This window comes from Daucus carota, chromosome 2, assembly GCF_001625215.2.
Source record: "Daucus carota subsp. sativus chromosome 2, DH1 v3.0, whole genome shotgun sequence".
NCBI classification, from domain to species: Eukaryota; Viridiplantae; Streptophyta; class Magnoliopsida; order Apiales; family Apiaceae; genus Daucus; species Daucus carota.
Genome location: NC_030382.2, coordinates 21785008 through 21800780, shown reverse-complemented (window position 1 = coordinate 21800780; position 15773 = coordinate 21785008). Strand labels below are relative to the sequence as shown.

General features: G+C 42.6%; 1 protein-coding gene across 1 annotated transcript; it reads right to left on the bottom strand.

Moving 5' to 3' along the window:
* Positions 1-1990: 1990 nt before the first annotated feature.
* Positions 1991-3817, bottom strand: LOC108203264 (GDSL esterase/lipase At1g29670-like). Its single transcript, XM_017372045.2, has 5 exons — positions 3510-3817; positions 3176-3300; positions 2761-3006; positions 2386-2632; positions 1991-2299 (listed from the first exon to the last, which is right to left on the bottom strand). Exons 1-5 carry the CDS (start codon positions 3763-3765, stop codon positions 2079-2081), a joined length of 1095 nt encoding a protein of 364 aa, XP_017227534.1. The 5' UTR covers positions 3766-3817; the 3' UTR covers positions 1991-2078.
* Between the last annotated feature and the right edge of the window lie 11956 nt (positions 3818-15773).

Genomic DNA, 15773 nt, shown 5'->3' with positions numbered 1-15773 from the left:
AGCCAGAGAGCTTGAAGAAGCTGGAAAACCAGAGAAATTGCCTTGAGAAAAACTCTGTTTCAAAGAATTCATTTGACTTTGCAGAGCCTCCATTTGAGTGTTCCAGTCAGGAGGATATACAGAACTTGTAGGAACAACTTCAATGCTGGCTTGCAATGCTTGACCAGAGTTGGAATTTTTGACAAAAGGCTTCTTTCGTCCTCCGTTCTTTGGATGATAAGGATTATCATTGGGATAGCCAATCAATTTGTAACACTTATCCTTGGTATGATTTTTGCCATGACAATAAGAGCATTCAAGGGGAACTGCAGAATTTCCAGAACCAGAATTACCAGAACAAGAAGACTTATCAAAAGCTCTCTGATTATTAGAGAAAGAAGTAGAAGGCTTAGAATTGGGGATATTGACCATCATAGCAATAGGAGTACTAGTACCAGCAGTCTGCCGTTATTTCTCTTCTTGCTTGATAAGCATGTATGCCTGATTGACTGTTGGCCATGGGTTCATCATAAGAAGATGACCTCTAGCTGCAGTATAACTACTATGAAGATCATGCAAAAACTGAATCAAACGTTTCTTTTCAATTTGAGACTCCCAATCTTTTGTAGCACCACAAGTACATTTTATAGGAGGTTCTAAAGCATTCAACTCGTCCCAAGCACCTTTCAGTTTATGAAAATAAATCTCAACAGATTCAGTGCCTTGTTCCAGTTTAAACAAATCTTTCTGAAGTTCATATCTTGTGACCACTCACTACTGAAAACCTCTCATTCAATTCACGCCAAACATCAAAAGCACTGTCTAGAAAATTCATATTATTGCTTATTTCATCAGAAACAGTGTTCAGAATCCAAGTGATAACCATATCATTAACACGCTTCCAGTGAGGAAACAGAGGAGAATCATCATCAAGAGCCTTATATTGTCCATTGAGAATGACAAGCTTATTTATTAGTAGATAAAGCAAACAGGATAGATCGCTTCCAACTAGCAAAATTCTCAGATCCGATAAGCTTTTTAGAAATGAGAATCATGTCAGGCTGATCATTATTATGCAAATACAGAGGATGCGTATTGTGACTAATACTATTAACATCAGAAGCATTATCTGTGGTAGTGTGAGGATTCGCCATAGATTGAGAAGTAGTACCTGTTACAACATTAACATACGAGTTGCGATTGGGATGTGGATGCGATTCATCAAGAACTAGCAGAGAAGTCATGAAGATCGAAACCCTAGGCAGAAGAATCAGCGAAATCGAAACCCTAGACGAAGAAGACGATCGAGAATGTTGCGGAAAGCTCTGATACCATATTAAATTTGATAATATCGATCTATAACCGTGAAGAAACAAGAAAGAAGGAGTAGATATTACTAAGAAACACAACTAAGAAGCCATAGCTCTACTGTTACTGTATTCACTATTGCAGAGAAAAGTAATAGTTTGTGGAAGAGAAAAGTAAAGTGAAGCTACAGCTGTTCTAGAGTATTTATACACCACTACTAGCCACTACTGCAGTACTAACTGTAACAACTTGTCTAACAAACTATTTACAGAAGTCAACTTGACTTTATCACTTCAGCATGGTTTAATATGATGGTTGTGATTCTCGGCTTCTGATGTTCATGGCTAGTACGGGCTTTAGGTTTGCAAGTTGGTCTGGGAAGAGGTGCTGTCTCAGTTAGTGACTGCAAGTTTGGTGGTAGGGCTAGTACGGGTTTCATGGATTATGGGTTCTGGTTATGAAAATCTATTTTTCCTCAAATTAATCTCATCATATTGCATAAGTACGGCACTGGTATTTTGTAATTTTGATACCAATGAAGTGTCTTAATATATGAAAGTGTTTAATACAGAAAACACAAGCAGAAAATCTCATGTAATTAACTAGGTTCGTCCGGAACAATTATTAGGAATTCTTTTCACGTACATGGTAGCGATCACAAACTAATACAGATATCTCTCCAAAAGTTTATAAGCTGATAGAGTGTTTGTGAAAAGCTTATTATTAAGTAAAGTGACGATTTATAACTGACACAGTTCATTTTTATCAGTTCTTATACATTTAGAAATTACTCAACGCTGAGCCAAGCTGCGGATATCCATTGGGTAGGAGTCCATCGGAGAGGCAGCCATGTAAGATCTCGTCGCAGTGATGTTATTCACGGCTTCTGTAGGATGAAAGTTATCCCAGAAAATATAGACTCTCCTGTTGGTGCACGGAGGAAGGTTTGGTTCACACTGTCCCTTCCCGATATCTACTGAGGCTATGCAACATGGAGTGAAGACACTGAAGCCTGAAATTTTCAGCCAATTTATGTAAAGAAAAGTTAATTTGTTCGAATTTTTATGTCAATTCTTAGTTATATTATATTCATCTTACCAGCAAGAGTAGGATCTCCAGAATTTATATTAGTGATGTTAATATAGATGAATTTTGCAGCAGGTAGATTGCTGTTGAAGTCATCAACAAGTGGCTTAAGTCGGTCGTTGAATAGTGCAACTGCAGCATTAACACTATCGACGCATCCTGATGCATCCGCGCCAAATTTTATGACAATTTCCGGTGCACAACCTATTAGGCCAAGTCCAAAAACAGCCACTTTTCTACCTCCTTGATTGTATAAAATCTACGTCCAATACAAAAAGGAATTTTGATAAAGGAGCAATGGTAATTTACTATTTGGTCAAGAAGTTAACGAGAAGTTATAGAGTTTAGGAAGTTTGAATTTTAATTACTTGGCAGGCAGTTACATACCCTCAGTTGTTTTGTGTATTGTTTGATGAGAACATCTGCATATTGTTCTGGTGTGTACGTCCTGCTTGTAAGGTACTTCTGGGGCATGTAATAGTTGTTTATGTAATCGTTACTTCCCATCCCAACTGTATAAATGCACTTACTCAGGTACTCCTTCGTAAAACTTGCGTTTCCCTGTAAAACCCCTATTTGGAAAACTGTAATTCCGTGATTCAGTAATTGTTCGTTAAAGCTAAACCGGTCTCCCTGAAAAATCGTAAAACAGAGAAAGGATGTAGTAAGATATGGACCTTTTTGATTCGGGCAAGTAGGCAATACTACTTCGAAAAGTTTTAAAAATTTGAGTAATACTTTTGTGGTGGTTGTCAGTAGACTCTATGCAGGAAAATATATCAACAATTTAAACTCTATTTACCAGGTTTTGTCCGGATTCATCGCGAATTCCAGATCCTCCTGATCCATAATTCACCCCCTGCAGAATTTCCGGGCCTCTTGCAGTTGCGTACGGTGGAGTGTAATTAGCAAAACCCAGATACCTGCCTGTTATACATTGTTATATATGTTAGTGTGGCCATTAGCATAGTTTCTGAAAATTTCTGAAATACTTTACGCTTAAAACTACACATGCCCCTGACAAAAAAAAATAAAAAAAATACACATACATAAATTTGTCTAAATCAAAGAACGCCTAGTGCCATCTAAATCAAAGCACGCCTAGTGCTAAAAATTGATGGTGAATGCAGAAATACCGATGATATCCGCAGTGTTTTCACCATTACAGAATCTTCCAGTTGCAGTTTGGTTGACAAAATCGACTCCGTAGGGAGGGTAGTTCACTTTGGCCTGAGTTATGAGATTATTGTTGTTGCCATTATCCACGAGCGAGTCTCCGAAAATAAAGTAGCAAGGGACTTGAGGCGCAGCTCTGATAATGAACATCTGCAACTTTAAAACCATTAGTATGATCACTAATGACACAATGCATGAGTTAGAAAAAGGAGCCATAGCAGAAACACCAATTGATGTAATGAAGAATGTTGGTGGTTTGTAGATTCGGAAAAAATGAAACTATTAATAGAGGGAAAATCGCGATCGAAATAATTTCATATAATTTTTTATTTTATTTCTACAGGTCCAAGTGGAAACCACACAAGTCAAAATCTAAAAGAATATCCCTTGATATATAAATGGTACGGAGCTATATATTACTTGATTAGGGCTGAGTGGCCCTCTCTAAGATCCTAACTATCCATGTATTTCGCGATACTGAAGAAATTTCTATTTTCAAAAGTTGAAATCGATCCAAAATTCCTCATAGTTGACAATGTACAATGCAACTTTTGATCATCCACCAACTTGTCCACTATACTTCGATGACCTGAGATTGCTAAAGAATGCATGTACAGGCCCTTAAAGGTATTTTGCCGCTCTCTCATGGTTTGGAATTTATATATTTTATGTCACCGGACTATTTGGTTCATGCCTAAACAAGTACTTGCATGAACGGATCTGTGGCTATTTGATTTGTACTCAAAAATGATTCCAGGACAGATATAGCAAGGAATACCAGAAGTACGTTACCATTTTATCAATGTTGTACAATCGCCATACTTGGGGTCTGTCCGAATATTAATATGAACTAAGCAAAGCACGAGGGTTTGAAGTTTTAGAACGGGTAGAAGTTCTACGGGCTACACAAAAATGTTCGGTATTGAATTACCAATCAAAAATAATATCTTTGATTTTTCAAATTTACATATAATTTATAATCTTTTCTATATATATTCCTCATTTTATCAGGAACACCCATTCAAACACTTGTTTTAATATTATTGCCAACACTTCGATATGCATGATAATTTTTACCAAGTCCCAATCATCCCGGACTCCCCGTAAATATTTGTTTTTGTTAAGCAAATATTTAAACCTCGTCATTCAAATATATATCATACCATTAATTTGTTATCATTTTTTTGTATATTAGTATGTATATAAATTTAAGTCGATGTAGCACAAAAAGTACATAGAACTCCATCTGTGCTTAAAAATGAGAAGAAGAAATAAGGTTAAACTGGCTGCTGAGGTCCATTCTGTCAAAAAAAAGAAGAAAAGACGACTGAGGTCCATACTGGTTTCCATTGACTTACTAAACAATTGCGTGCATGCTTCCCTCCATATCAGGTAATATAATATACCATGAAACTGATATGATGTTGCACATTATTGATGGAGAAATTTTATAATCTAACAACAATGAGATCGTTGCCGAAACAAAGATAAGATCGGGGAGGTGATTCTCTTAAACTCGTGTTTGCAAAGCACAGGCGACAATATATAAATTATTATTTTTAATTTTTATTTTATATTTTATTTAATATTATCGGATGTCATAAAAAAAATTTCGAATGAACAATTTTATGATAATGAATTGAAATTTGATTAAATTATATGAATCATTTCATTATATTTTCACTTACAAATTTAATTTTTATAATATTTTTTATCTTGTAAACCGGTAGTATAAATAATAAATATTTTTATTATCTGTTAAGAAGATTCATATTTATTTATATAAATTTTTATTTGAAATACAAATTTTCTTTTAATAATAATATTAATATATCTTAATGATTGCAGCTTACCTTTTTTATTTTCTAACTAATTATAATTTATACTTAAGAGAATAATGGTAGAATTTTTATCTTGTAGTACATCATAAGTCTTTATAATTTAAACTGTATAGAACTGTTTAATGATGCAATAGTAAAGAACTCTAATTGTTTCACTTGTAGTTATAATGGCCATAACCGAACAAAAAACATAACCAAATTTTGGACTACAAATTATACTCAGGTTGGCTTGTTATAGTATAATATAGATATAATAAGCAAGAATATCATTCAACTTCAAGGATTAAGGGCTCACTTTTCTTCTCTTTTACCATACAAATAAATAATTGGATTTTGATTTTATAACTAATCTAATTCTTTCTAATGAAAATTGTTTTAAAGCAATCCACCAGTGAACCTATGACACAACTCTGAATTTCTTTGATACGTTGACAAAGATTCTTATAAAGAACTTGTCCTAGATCGCATAAAAACATGCTCTATTATTTGCATAACCCCGTGTACCCCATAAAAGGGCTAAAAAAATTACTCCCTCTGTTCCAGCAGGTTCCTTACGTTAGTTTCTGACACACATTTTGAGACTCTTATTAAGTATAATTTCACAATATTTTTTAGTTCTTTTTCCTGAATAAAAATTTGACGTCTAAACTTTTATTCAAAAAAAATGTATGGAAATATACTTTATAGGAGTCTCAAAATGCGTGCAAATAGAGAACGTAAACAACCTGCTGGGACGAAGGGAGTACACACTTACAATTAATCCCATTTACCTCATAGAATAATTAATTAACTTTGCAGAGATAACAATCATATAACATATTCTGATGTCCGCATACTCTAGTTAATTTAAGCATTTTTACAAGCCTAGACGTATATATAAACTCAACACATCTCCATAACTCAAAATAGTATAATCGTCATAAGGTTCAAGGCTTCAAAATGGACCTCCAAAAATAGAGGCTTATCCAACCATAGTCAAAATAAATCAAGTAAGAATCATGAAGAGATTATGATACTATACAAAGTTTAGAGGTAGAAGAATTAACCCTATGTTGTTGATCTTGTAATCTCCAAGTACAAGTTCTTTCTCCTCTTCCTCTTCTTGGCTTCTCCACTTGGTGAGTCTCCCAATAATACATATATAATATTTTATCTAATAATACCTAATAAAGAGTGTTTTTATTTTTATAGGAATACACAAGAAAATTCCAAAACTGAATAGGTTTCCAAAATCAAATTGCACAGTTGACTTTTTCTCTATTTATGGGCAGTATCAGTTGGCTTTTGATATCCAGACACATCCCTAATGATTGAAAATTACTCTTCTGACGGCGGCTCTCAAAGTCCTATGGACCTAGGCCCTGATGGACCGGACTGGCACTTAGCCCATGCTAAAAAGTTTGGTCCGAAAGAACTACGTTGTAGTTTGAACCCCTATAAATAGGGTATGTAGGCCTCTTGTGGCTCATAACCTGATTCTTGCTGAGAAATGCCTGAGAACACTTTCTCTCTTTCTCTCAAGGATCAAACACAAGATCAGCTGCAATATCCATCACTTCCCGTCCCATGTTCTTCGTTGTTCCTTCCTACAATCACTCAGATACCCGCATTTGTTGTTAACCAATTTCTCCCATTAATAATTTGGCGACCACAATGGGAGATAACAATATCTTAGCGAGAAAGATGAGTAGAAGGAAGAACAAGTCTAATAGAGCAGGGAGGGGCCCTCAAGGAGCCCCTGAAGGGGAGAACATCACAACTCCTCATACTGAGGAACAGCAGGGGAGGCACCTCCCCCTAACCCTTTCATGAAGTACCTAGAAGACCTCTCAAGGGAGGTGAAGACTATACACACTCAGGTGGTCAGGATGAACAAACGAGGAAGTAAGAAGAAGAAGACCTTTAAGAAAGCTGGACGTAGGAGGGCCTCATCAGTGACCCCTAGAAACTTGGAAGATGATTTCAATCGAGAGGCTGAGGGCGGGGGGAAACTTCATCAGACTGATGAGGTGCCCCTAAGTCAAGTAATAAAGGACTCCAATTGTTTTCAACGCCAACCCACTCCATCTGCTGCTAGGAGCACGAGCGTGCTCGATCGTATGGGAAAAAGATTGATTGAGCCTGATCAGAGGCTCAAGATGGAGGCGAAGCAGGCGGCAAAGATGGAGAGAGAGCGCCAGCGCCGGGAGGACCAATCCCCCCACCATCACGACAAAATAGAGCGGTCACACCACTCAAGATCCTATAGGGGGAGATCCCCTCCCCATTATTCCCGCCAACAATCTAGGCAGCGAAATAATGAGGATGAGGGAGAATCCCGGGTTCATGGCCACATGAGGAATAACCCACCTCCGTCTCTCCATGATGAGAATAATGGGCATGGTGGCCACAATGAGGATTAACGACTTGGGAATGTAAATGTGCATGATCTCAGGAGGCTACTGGATCCCATGGAGGAAGTGAATAGGCTTTCTCAAGCTGTTGCTGCTCGCTCCCCTTTCACTAGGGCCATCTTGAAGTCACCTCCACCTGTGAACATGAGGCCTCACCCCGAGCTCACTTTTGATGGGGACGATGGCCCGGCCTCATATTATATGCGATTCAATATCGAGATGGACGTCTACCAGGTCCCCAGCTTCACATGTTGTGGGCTCTTTGCTGCCTCACTTCGCGGACGGGCCCAACTCTGGTTCTCGAAGCTGGCCCCGGGGATTGTGAGCTCGTGGGAATCAATTGGGGACCTCTTTATCAGGCAATTTTAGTCCTTCATGGCCTATGCCTTTCCTGTAACCACACTAGCCAACATCAAACAAAGGAGTGGGGAGACCTTCCATGATTATTTTAGGAGGTTTGATGCTGAGGTCCCCTATGTGAGGGGAGCCACTAATGAGGCCATAAAGAACTTCCTGATCGCTAAATTGAAAAGAGGCTCAGACTTATGGAAGAACATTTAAGCCCATGAGCCAGCTACTCTTCAAGACTTTTATTGGCGGGTTGAGCCATACAGGATAGTGGAGAAATCTATGGAAGAGGTGGACAATGGGAGCCCTCCTCCATGTGACAATTACAGGTACAGGAACCGAAAGAGGGGAAGGTCGATGACCCTCAAAAGAAAAAGGAGAAGCCCCAGTTCAAAGAAAGAGCGCTTGAAGAAGGTGAAGACCGCCCCCCCCCCCCCCGCAAAGAGCAACTCGGGAACTCAAGGAAGGGGACATAACCAATTCACCCCTTTGGAGGCCTCTATAGATCATATCTACGCCATCAATACTGTCAATGGGATCTTTAAGAAGCTGTCCCACTGAGTAACTAGGCGAAGAAGGCTAGGACCAAATACCGCGTGTTCAATGAACAAACTGCTCATGATATTGCAGACTGTCAGCAGCTGAAGCAGCAGACTAAGGAGCTCATCAAGAACAGGAAGCTTACTGAATGGGTAAAGACCCTTTAGAAAGATTATAAAAATGTGCCCCTACCTCCTCCTGAAAATGATACGGAGACGGTCAATACGGAGAGAGTACAACGGGTTGGGATCATCCACATGATCATTGGCGGTCCTCACATCGAGGGTGAAACCAGGAAATCTATGGACAAGTAAGCCCGAGAGGCCAAAAATCCTTCCTCTCACTGATGTCCATAATCACTCAGAAAGGCCCCCCAAGATGTTTAAGGGTGAGGCCAAAGACATTATGTTTACCGAGGGGGACGCCGAGTGGGTCCACCACCCACATTCTGATGCTCTGGTGGTGAAGATCAGGAATGTGGACAGGGTACTTGTTGATAATGGAAGCGCATGTAATATCCACTCTTATGATGCTCTGGTGGTGGGATGCCTCCATCTATCACTTTTCGATGAAATTTCCCATCCCGGAGGGTATAGACTATATTAAGGGGTGCTAGTATAATTCGCGAGATTGCTACAACAAGGCGGTCCGCATAGCTGAAAGAGGAATCGATCGGAGGCTCCCGAGAGCATGGAGGTGGATAAGAAACTGAAAGGTGGAGGGCTAAGCTTCAACTGCAACATGATCAGCATCGAGGAGCTCCCAGAAGGATACTTTGAAAATTTGGGTATTTAGGTAGAGCCTCGCCCAGGAGTTTTCACTCTGAGCCCATCTCTGCCTGTCATGACTATGATTGAACGAATTGTTGAGGAAGCAAGAGATGGTGATGAGCAGAGCCCGGAAAAACTGGCAGCCCGGGCTCGTAAAGGTAAATGGACCATGAAGGAGACATCCACCACAGTTGATCTTCCCAATGGGATCACGAGAGAGGTCACCATCACCATAGAGAAGCTGGTTAAGCCAACTGGGGGCCTCACCTTCGATATTTAGGAGCCTATTGTTAAGGAGCCTCTCGTTGAGCAAGTCGGGGAGCCTAGCGTCAAGGCAGTTGAGATAGACCTCGACCCTCGGATGCCAGATACGGTTGATAGGGCAAGCACAACGGAAGATACAGTATCAATCCTCGTGGATGCTCGTGATCCCTCCAAGGTCCTCCAAATCGGCTACATCCTTGGTCCCAGAATTAGGGGTCCTCTCGTGGAATTTTTGAAGGCCAACCTGGATGTTTTTGCATGGTCCCATTCTGATATGGTGGGCATAGACTCCAAGGTCATGTGTCACAAGCTCAATATCGACCCTAACAAAAAGGGATCCCGTCAGAAGAAGAGGCCTATCATCGAGGGAAGAGCCGAGGCTCTAAAAGATGAGGTCGAGCGGCTCCTCAAAGCCGGCCTCGTTAAAGAATCATTTGATCCTGTGTGGCTGGCTAATCTTGTTCTCGTGAAAAAGCCTAATGCGAAGTGGAGAACGTGTGTGGATTTTACTGATCTCAACAAATAATGTCCTAAGGTTAGCTTTCCCCTTCGCAGGATTAATCAGCACGTGGACTCCACAGCTGGTCATGCTCTCCTCAGCTTCATAGATGTTTACTCTGGGTACAATCAAATACCCATGTATGAGCCGGATCAGGAGCACACATCTGTTATCATGGATAGAGGTCTCTATTTCTATATTGGGATGCCCTTTGGCTTGCTTAATGTCGGGGCCACTTAATTATCAAAGGTTAGTAAACAAGATGTTTGAAAAGCAGATTGGTAAGACAATGAAAGTTTGTGTGGATGATATGTTTGTGAAGTCTAAGGAAGCCAAGGACCATATCATGCACCTCTCTAAAATGTTCGGGATTCTCAGGGAATACCGAATGAAGTTTAATCCCCAGAAGTGTGTCTTTGGGGTGGAGTCTGGAAAGTTCTTCGGGTTCATGGTCAACCACCAAGTAATTGAGGCCAAAATTGAAGCTCTTATCAATATAAAGTCCTCTCGGACTGTCAAGGATGTACAATCTCTCACGGGCAGGATAGCAGCCTTTAACCGCTTTGTGTCCAAGTCATCTGACAGGTGTCAGGAATTTTTTAAGGCCATCAGGCAAGTGGGGAAGACTTTTCAGTGGACATTTGAATGCGATGAGGCCTTCCAGAGTATCAAGCAGCATCTCGGGTCTCCTCCCCTCCTCTGAAAACCTAATGAGGGGGAGACCCTCATCATATACTTGGTTCTCTCTAACTATACAGTGAGTGCAGTCTTGCTGCGGGAGGAGGAACTTGTGGAACTCCTAGTTTATTATGTGAGCAAACGAATGGTTGACGCGGAAACGCGATACACTAATATGAAGAAGCAGGCATATGCCCTTGTCTTGGCCTTTCGGAAATCGAGGCCCTATTTTCAGGCTCATAAAATCGAGGTGCAGACATCCTTCCCCCTCCGGCGTTATTCATAAGCCTGAAACTTCGGGCCGTTTAATCAAGTGGACCATTGAGCTTAGCCAGTTTGATGTGGCGTATAAGCCTCGAACGGCCATCAAAGGACAAACTCTTGCTGATTTCATCTTGGAGTTCCCTTTACAAAATGAGGGAGATTCACTTCACTTTCGGGGCAGCATTTGCCCATGAAAATGAGGCCTCTGGTGGACTCTACATGTGGATGGGCCTCAAACATGCAAGGAAATGGAGCAGGGATAGTTCTTAAGAGCCGAGGGCCATTTGTTGAAGAGTGTCGTGCACTTTACATTCGGGGCCACAAATAATATGGCCGAGTATGAGGCCCAGATCGGCGGCCTAAATCTAGCCAAAGAGATGAAAGTTGAGAATCTGGATATATACAGTGACTCCATGGTGGTAGTGGAGCAAGTGAAAGAAGGGTTCCAATGGAATAGGATCCAAACTGATGCGTACATTCAATTGTGCAAGCGTCTAATGGGGTGCTTCAAAGAAGTGCATCTTGAGAGGATCCCGCGGGAGTTTAATGCAAAAGCGGATGCACTAGAAAAATTGGTATCGTGAAAGGAAGCTATCCTCCTAGGGGTCATCCCCTTAGAAACCCTGAAGCATCCTAGCGTCCTCAAGATTTGGGGAACGGGGGCAACTGTGATAATGGCGATTAGTGATGTTGGGGAAATTTGGATGACCCATTTTCTGGAATTTCTAAAGGAGGGCACCCTCCCTGAAGACAAAAATGAGGCCAGGAGCCTTAGATACAAATCTTCCCGTTATGTAATCTATGACAATATCCTCTATAAGAGGGGCTTCAACTCTCCTCTTCTCAAATGCATCGATGAGAGGAGTGCAGCTACATCATGCGGGAGATACATGAGGGGATCACTTGGGGGTGGATCCCTCACTCAGAAAACTGTGCACCAGTGCTACTATTGGCCCACTATCAGGCAAGATGCTCAGGATTTTACTCGTAGCTACAACAGATGCCACAGGTATGCCAATTGCAGTAGAGGGCGTAGCCCTAATGATGAGAGCCAAAAGGAATTGGCAAAATAAAGTAGGTGACCCCTCATATGAGGCCGACTTGTTGTAGAGAAGTTGAGGCCTGAGAGCCTAGCTGGATAACGAGCCCCAAGGTGATGACCCCTAGGCTAGTAGTCTTCAACAATTATGACCCCAAGATAAAGTAGATCAAGAAGCAATGAGGCCACGAGGGTGCGACCTCAAGGCTCGTTGTTAATATTTGTAGCGACCACCAGGGTGATGACCCATCAGGGTGATGAGGACCTCCAAGGTGACGACCCCTCCTGGGTGATGACCCCTCAGGGGGTGATGACGAACCCCCAGGGCGATGACCCCTGGAGGGCGATGACCCCTTCAGGGTGCTGACCCATCAGGGTGCTAACGACCCCCCAAGACGATGACCCCTTCAGGGCGATGACCCATCAGGGTGATGACGACCCCCCAGGACGATGAGCCCTCGAGGGTGATGACCTTTAAAGGTGATGATGACCCTGAGGGCGATGACCCCTCCAGGGTGACGACTCCTCCTGGGTGCTCTTTAAGTCTTCATTAATCTTCTAAGTAGCGGGGGCCAACAATCGCCTCTATCTGGATATGCTTGAAGAAGTGAGGATGAACTCCCAAATTAGGCTGGCCTCCTATCAGCAAAGGGCCACCAGGCACTACAATTGAAAGCGAAAGATCGTCCCTTATGTGTTGGAGATCTTTTCCTGAGAAGGGCCATGCCAAACACCAAGGTTGTTGCACATGGAGTTTTTGGGCCAACTGGGAATGCCCCTACAAGGTCAAAGCCATTATTTGGGGAGGCACATATCACTTGGTGGACATGGATGACAAGATGGTTCCTAGAGCCTGGAATGCGGAGCACCTGCACAAGTACTATCAGTTGTTTGTTTTTATTCAAGACTCAACATGAATATTATTCATCTTAAGCCTATGAGGGTGGTAGTAATATAAACACCTCTCCTAGTACTTTTTATCTAAGCGGTGGGGGCTTGTCCCGCATATCTTCCCGTTTTGAATTCTAGTAATTTCAAACTTTCTGGAAATTTGTGTTCCCTAAGGTGATTCATTACAATTTTTAAACATGTGTAAGACTATATGAACAGGTACGCATGGATGGAAGTGCGAATGGCTTGTAAAACGGCCCATATCTCGGGCCCGTGAAACAACCCTCATCTACCATCCGGGCTCGCTATGCGACCCCCGTGTACTTGTAATAAATTGCAAGTATGACCCCCTCTCTTTTAGGTGAGGTCACATTCCATTTGTGCAACATTAAGTCTTGGGCTCATTACGCGACCCCAATACACTTGTAGTAATCCTAGAATATGGTTACCTACAACAAACTACTAGAAGACATGTCAGTGCGACCCCTTCTCAGCTAGACGTGGTCGCATCTGGTTTAACGTGGCGACCCAGGACACGGGTCGCATCACCTGGAAAACGAGGACATAACACTTGTCAACACAATTCCACAAACATGGAGGTGAATATACGAAGACAGTATGTATTAAAGAAAGAGAGCTGTAAGTTTGGGCTCGATAAACAGCGACCTTGATACAGTTATGAAATATTTCAAGTTAGAGATTATCAAATACATCTGTGGAGCATTTAAGGGTGCCCACCTCCCTTGTTTAGAGTCTAAAAGATATACGAGGAGAGAGATCAATACGGGTCAACGGGGGGATTTTGGTCATCCTGGGTGCGAGTAGCCTCATCAGTATGCAGCTCGTTCTCCGTGGCACTCCTGGCAGCCTCCTCTTCGACACGGCCAACGGATTCTTCCTCGACCATTTCCTCTTTCAGATCCGCGACGTAAACTACAGCGCCCTCTCCCATCATGGACCAATCAAAGTCGGGGAATACTCTCATGAACCCCTTCATGAAGGACACTTGGCCAGATTTCCTGGCCTCGCGTAGCAGCACAGGTTGATCAGTCTGCATAGCGGACAGCTCTTCAGCGAGGCCCTCCCCGCCTCGCACAATAGCAGCCCTGGCATCATCCAGCTTCTTATTATCCTCCTCTGCGACCTTCAGCTTCCCCTGGCCTCGTCAAGATCTTTCTTCATCTTTATAGTGGATTTTTCAACAGCATCTTTCTGCTCTTTCAACAAGCAGGCCACTTGAAGGTTCAGATCATTTATCTTCTGTTTTTGGATTTTGTTATCCCGTGTCAGCTTCCCCTTTGCGTATGCGAGCCCCTTTATCTCTCGGGCATGCGAGGCCTGACGAATGAACGCCTCGCCGAGGAGCTTCGTAAGCATAGCATTATTCTCTTCCAGGGGAGAAGTGGTCCAGGTCAAGACCTCGGGCTCGCTAGCAAGAATGAACCCATACTTGGAAAAGGTGGAGGCGACCCCCCCCCCAATGATGCGCACAACTGTCGGGGGATTACTATGAGTAGAACAGGTTATCCTGGCTGGAGGATCACCGAGCCTGGCTTTCTTTGGTTCCGGATCGAAGGTAGGGTTCCTCGTTGGGTGACGCCTCGCGTCGGCCATGAACCCCTTTAGGGCCGCCCTTTGGATCTTGATAATGGTGACATCATCATCATCAGCAGCGAAGGGGACCGGGGCCCGAGGCTTGCTAGATTTGGACATCTCTGCAAAACAGAACGTGGAAGCATATTAGTCCACAGTGGTAATGGAAACGATGCGAGGACAGTACAATAGCGCAAAAAAATAAAATGCAGATGCTAATGGAAGGTAGATGTGCGTAAGCCGCGGGCTCGCCTCGCTGCCAAGCAAGCCAGGGGACCACTTCGCAGAGGACATACTCTCTTTCGTGGGGCGCTTCCCTTCGCCTTCTCCCTAATAGAGACCTTAATGGACTTGGTCGCTGCCTGTTTCTTTTTAGCCATCCTAATTGGAGCCTTGTCCACAGTTGGATTCAGGAAACCGTGCTTGATAAGGTTTTTCTTTGTCAGCAGCTCCTTCACATTCCTCCTATCAGGGGGAGGTTAACTAGCTGATCAGCGACCCGCCTCTCCTCGTCCTTGTAGGAGGTTTGAGTCGGGGATACTGCAAGGACAAACGACTCAATAGAATATGAACATATGTTGCACAAATTAAGGAAGGGGGCCTCGCCCCGAGGAGGACCATGTAAAAGTAAATACAGAGGAGGGGTCGCTTACCGGGCTTAAAATTAAAGGAAGTCTTAATGTGAGGAACATCGTAAGAATAGAAAAAATGCTCCTTCCACATATCCACATTGCTGGGAGCGCCGAACAACAATTACTTCCCATAAACTCAGGCCACACGGAGAAATAAACGTATCTGAAGTGCTTCTTTCCGGATCGTTTCATTTGGAGAAAGTAGCCAAGAGTCCTCGCGTCAAGGGTACCAAATCCCTCCTCCTTGTAAAGTATGTACAAGGCGATCATCGACCTGTACGCATTTGGATTGACCTGAATTGGAGCCAGCTGATAGTACTCGCAGACCCCAACCAAAAAAAGGTGAAGGGATGAGGCAGCCTCTACTTTCACCAGAGCAGCAGAGAGGACAAGCCTCGGGATTTTTCCTCCGTTTTCAGCGAAGTTAAACCTATAACATCTCTGGTGGGGTCGCGGACGGATGAGAAGACCC